Source organism: Leucoraja erinacea, chromosome 5, assembly GCF_028641065.1.
Source record: "Leucoraja erinacea ecotype New England chromosome 5, Leri_hhj_1, whole genome shotgun sequence".
Taxonomy (NCBI): Eukaryota; Metazoa; Chordata; class Chondrichthyes; order Rajiformes; family Rajidae; genus Leucoraja; species Leucoraja erinaceus.
The window spans coordinates 81806937-81812936 of NC_073381.1; the positions used below are offsets into that span (position 1 = coordinate 81806937).

The 6000-nt window shown below is 36.6% G+C and overlaps 1 protein-coding gene across 1 annotated transcript in view; it reads left to right on the plus strand.

Annotated features, from left to right (window-relative positions):
- Positions 1-5541, plus strand: part of lca5 (lebercilin LCA5) — a 54108-nt gene extending 48567 nt beyond the window's left edge. Inside the window, exon 8 of the mRNA XM_055636080.1 lies at positions 2901-5541. Coding sequence (XP_055492055.1) covers positions 2901-3625 — 725 coding nt within the window. The 3' untranslated portion in view covers positions 3626-5541. The remainder of the gene's footprint in view (positions 1-2900) is intronic.
- Positions 5542-6000: the final 459 nt, after the last annotated feature.

A 6000-nucleotide genomic window follows, 5' to 3' on the forward strand; every position in this document is an offset into this window, starting at 1 on the left:
TCGTACTGTAGAAACAAAGAACTGCAGATGTTGGTTTATACCAAAGATACACACAAAGTGCTGGAGTAGCCTGGCGGGTCAGGCAGCATCAATGGAGAAAAAGGATGTGACATTTCGGGTCGGACCCACAGTCCAAGGAAAGATCCCAACCCAAAACGTCACCTACCCTTTTTCTCCAGAGATGCTGCCTGACCCGCTGAGTTACTCCAGCACTTTGTGTCTTATCTTTGATCATACCTCAGCTAGAGAACTGCTTGCAGTTCTGGTCGCCACACTATAACAAAGATGCGATAGTGCTTGAGGTGGTTCACCAGGATATTGCTTGATTGAATATTTCAGTTATGAAGTGATCACAGTCTTACTGTGAAGAGCTGACAGGCAGAGGCGATTAAGTGGGGATATGGTTGAGGTATATAAAAATATAGGTAGGGTAACTTCAGGAAACCTTTCCCCATAAGAGAAATAGATACAATGAGAGGACATCAATCTACAGTAAGGGATAAGAGATTCAGGGGGATCTGAGGGAGACCCTTTTCAACTAATTAGCCATTAATGTTTTAACTTGCAGATCTGTAACAAATTGTTCTTGTCTTAAAATCATAGCCTTCTTGATCAATGTGTAATTCTCATAAATATTTACAATGAGTTATCCATTCATTGCAGTTGAAGCTCCCACATGCTGGCATTATCTTATTTAGAAGCATACAACATGAAAACTAGCCCTTTACTGAGTTCTGCAGCTATTTAACTAACCTACTTGATACTTTATTTTATTCTCTCCACATTCCTTTCAAATCCAACCAGTTTCTACTGCTCACTTGCATGCCAGGGACTATGTGTGGTGGCTAATTAACCTATCAACTTGCACATCCGGGAGGATATCAGAGTACCTGGAAAACATGAAAAATCCATGGAGACATCACTGGAGATCAGGATTGAACCTGGTTCACTGGAACTGCGCTGGCAGCACTTCTAGCTATGCCACTCTTGTTTAATGTATTAATTTGGTTATTAATTAGGCTCTGACAATCGGGTGGAAATTGCTATCAAAAAACATGGGGGGGGGGGGGGGGGGGGGGACATGTTGACAATGCTTGACAACCTAGTGGCTTTAAAAGATTAAAAAAATAATGCTAGCATCCATTAAATCTGCCTTTTGTACAATATCTTCAGTTTTGTTTACTACTTCATCATTGTAGAGCACGATAAGTGGCTAGGTTCTGGTTTATGGCAAGCTTTATGGATCTTATAGAAACGTACAAAATTCTTAAGGGGTTGGACAGGCTAGATGCAGGAAGATTATTCCCGATGTTGGGGAAGTCCAGAACTAGTGGTCACAGTTTAAGGATAAGAGGGAAGTCTTTTAGGACCGAGATGAGAAAATCATTTTTTACACAGAGAGTGGTGAATCTGTGGAATTCTCTGCCACAGAGGGTAGTTGAGGCCAGTTCATTGGCTATATTTAAGAGGGAGTTAGATGAGGCCCTTGTGGCTAAAGGGGATCAGGGGGTATGGAGAGAAGGCAGGGATGGGATACTGAGTTGGATGATCAAGCATGATCATATCGAATGGTGGTGCAGGCTCGAAGGGCCGAATGGCCTACTCCTGCACCTATTTTCTATGTTTCTAAGCTGAGCAGACAACTCTGGGACATAAAAGTGAAAAACTTGCTCAACCTTCTCAACTTGTCAGCTCCTCACAATATGATCAGAATGTGGGATATTTAATTCAACCATATAGTCATGCCAATTTCTAATAGTTAATGTGCTGTGTTTCAATCAAAAATCTTGCTGAGAATCTGAACTCTATATTATTCCTGTTTAGAATATTTTATATAGTGTTTGTTCATTAGAAACAGGAGATAATGATGTCCTTTTATTTTAAAAAAAAAGTTCAGAACATTGTTAGCATATGAAGTATATTTTCCAACCTCCAATTCAACATATACATTTCTGTCATCTCAAGATTGTTCATGTTTTCATAGTGAACATCCACTTGCCTAAGGACTGAATCTGACCAAAACATCAATTCCATTTATATTTTCTTCACAAATGTTGCACTCTGCATTTTTAATAAAACAGTTTTAAAACGGAGTAGGTTACAAACTGCCCATGTCAAGAAATATGCTGATGTGCATGATTTCACATATCCCATTAAAATTCCTCCTACATAATGAACAAAGTACATTTGATAAGTCAGACTTTAATTTTAAACCTTTCCAAAAATAAAATAGTTCAAGCTTTCATTGCTGCCCACAAAGTTATGCAACCAAAATTTATAATTATATATTGAGAAACTGGCAATGCTCCCAGGAGAAACTGCTCAAGCAACTTTTGCCATGTTTCGACGTTATTAATAGCAGAACCTGAAAGAAATATGTTTTACTTTTACTTTTAGACGTGAGCTGATTTTAATTTGTGTGGCTTTTGGAAGCTTAAATCAAATGAATAAATGAAGACCATAGATATATTATAACATATGATAGCCAGCGAGTTGTCACTTGCTTACATCAAATGAAATTCTTTCACTTGAAAAGACATCATGAATTGTATCAATTAAATAACACTTGATATTAAATTGTAGATAACCACTTCCAGTTTGTGTGAAGTGACACAATTTTATTTTGATATTTACTATTCTAAGCACAAAATGTTTGCAGACTGGGAACTTGGCAAATGTTTTTGCCTAACTATGAGACATGTATGTCCTTGCCTATTTTTGGCACTTTGGTATATTCTCACAATGTGAATGCCATGATGTAGCTATATTTTAATTTATTTTTTTGTGATTATAACTTGGACTTGATTTCCGAATTGTACAAATGAAATGTGTGCACATTATTCTGCTCTGAAATAGAGATGAAGAAACTGATTATCATTATCTTTCTTTTGGATTTGCAGAATGGGAGCAGGAAGAACAGGAAAGAAAAAGTGAAGAGGAAGAGATAGAAAGGAGAGAGAAAGGAACCAAATTAAGGGAAGATGAACATGAAAATTCAGAAAACATAGATGAGAGGCGTAAGAAAGAAATTCTGTTAGCAAAGATGCGAGAGATTGATGAAGAGGCCAATGGAAGTTCCTTGTTTTCTCCACGAGAAAACACTTTATACTCATTTCCCATTGGCAATGAGTCTCCGGAAAAATCACAACAAAACAAGAACATTCCAGAATCGGGAAAAACAGCAACAGAGACTTATGGTCGCAGGAGCAATAAGACCACAGTTATGGGTGATGAGCTGAGCTTTGGTACGTATGCACCCTCCTTTGGGAAAGGAAGTGGGAGATCTGGACTAGTTACGCAGAAGGGCGGCAACAAAGAGGAACAAACTGATTACTATTTTGACATTCCTGTTAAAGACAAAAAGTCTAATTTAATGGATCAATTGTTTGGTTCTGGAAGTGGTTTAATCTCGAACGAAGATGATTTACTCATAAATCCTATGCAAAAACCTAATTGGAATAGCAGCTCTTTCCCCTGGGAAAAAACAAACTTGCACACAATTAAAAACGAGATGGCCGATCTATTCATCAGTCCCAATCGTCACCGCTCCAAGTATACCTCAGTCAAGCCAGCCATTACAGCAATTGCTTCTCATGAGGATGAAATAGAAGAGTTAGTATTGTGATTTACAATATGGAGCCTTCCCAAGAAGATTTTTAACATATTCCACTTTGCAATATTTCATTTACAAATTTCCCCAAATAGGTACTAACTTAGTAGTTTATTTAGCTTTGCTTGTTAAAAGTATGAAAGTGATGCATTTATATAAAATGTTTATCTTTTGTTATTTCCAAAGCCCCCAAATTAATTATTTATACACGTCTTCTATTTGAAGGCATATTTATCAATTTTGAGTGATTGCACTATTTTTTCTAAATTGTCCTGCAAAGACTCCACACTTTTGTGGCTCGGCATCTACTCATGTTTTCCAACATTTCTAAATGTCTCTGATGATCAATGACGTACTTAAATGTTTGTCAACTGTTCATGAGAAAACAAACTACTGAGGACCAACAATCATATTGAAATGAATAGAGCCACAACTTACAACAACAAAGGCAATTGCAGAGCTGAGGAGCTAGATATGAAATGAACCAGGCCTCTCAGCCCAGGATTTTATGGAATGCCCTTGGACTCAGTAGTGAATCCAAGGACAGTGAGAGTTAGAAAGCTGGCACAGAAGTTAATATGTAGATCACAACAAGCCAGTAGTTATCTGAAATCACTGACTAATCATCAGTATTACGATCTGGCCTAATGCTCTTGTTTTCCATCCTTTGGAAAATATATTAACTCGCTATTTTCCCCCCTGTTTTTATGTTTGTGAGATATTAGGTTCTAAACGTTTTTTAGCATCTGTTAGACAATTATTAATTTTTATTCCCTATTTTAACTACATCTGACTGCATATTGTAAGGTTCACGTCACCCTCTTAGAGTTTCACCTGCGCTCCTTTTCTGAAAGTTAGAGGCTCAAAGATATCTGAAGCAATGTTGTGATTATATTCACCATGATGTGTTTTTCATTAAGTTCAGGGAGTCCCTTACAAATCTCTGAAGAAAGGTTCCATCACATACACTAACAGTTGACAAATTTGAGAGCAACAGTAAGATTAAATAGGTAAATCCTCCTCTTACTTTTACTATTCATGCCTGCTCTTTGTGCAAGTTCAGTTGTATAACCGTGGAAATCAACAATGTCCAAACCAACATTGTGCAGGTAGAAAAAGGATGGAATAGGACGATACCTGAAACTGAATTCAACAATACAAAGGGAAAGAATTTGTTGTCCAAAAAGGTCAGTTAATGTAGAACAGATCAAATGTGAAGCACCACTAAATGGTTGTGATGTGAATCAGAGGGTGTCATTGGAATCTTAGATTTTTTTTAAATCTCTGTGGTCAGTATCATAGGTTCATGTCTGATCACCTTGGCAACGTGTAATTGAAGGTTATGTAGAGAAGCTCCATAAATAGTGTCGAGTGATTGAATTATTGAAGACACTTTAGCTCTTCATGTCTAGAAGATATAACTCTGAAAACCTTTAAGAGAGGTTTATACAATAAGAAGTGATAGAAATGACAAATCTGGAGCAATAATTTGATAGACCAAAAAGATTGCTCATTTGCCATAATATTCTCACTCAATATCGAGCACCATTTCAGTAGGAAGAGGGTTGCCATATTAAATATTGGTAATCACCTTGTCAATAAATTCAAGTAAACACTGGTTAGCTGTGAATTGATCGATTATAACACAGTAGCAGGAAAATCCAGGCGTCATGTAAGGAGTGGGTGGATATTGTAATTATAAGTTTTCATCTAAATGAATGATTGAAGATAATTTGATCATCTGTTTCTCATTTCTTTTCTAACGATCTGTGTATCAGTTGTTGCACCCAGAAAAAAATGGCAATGTGTTCTCAAGGTGGAATTAACTTGTTTTTGTTATTTTGTTCCTAATATAACATATTGATGTTCACTGATAATTATACCATGTGATTTAGAGTAATATAAAAAGGGAAAGTTTTCTGGGTCTATAATTGGGTGAAAAAGGATGACGCCATTAATTTATTTTAGAAGCCAATTAAAGTTTGTGCTCCTGTTGACGATTATTTTCAATATTTAGTGTGCTCAGACTCTCCTGGGGGAAAATAATTCTTATGAAATGAATGCACATTAGGGGTACTTAATTGCCTTCTTGTTTTGTACTATATTGTTATTTGAACTAAATGGGAATATCCGGTGAAGAATAAGAGCACAGCAATTTGCAATTTAAATGCATTGACCTCCTTGGTTGACTTATTACATTTCCTAAAGTGTCTGTCTTCTAAATTAATTAATATATATTTGTTGTGCAAGATACCATCCTTTGGGTAAAGATTTTATGTTTCGAGAAAATAATTTGACCTTTTTCTAAATCATGCTATTGTAGCACTTGCCATCAGCGTGGCCAACGGCATAGCAAGCCATAATTGCTAGGAGCGTGAGTAATTTTATTA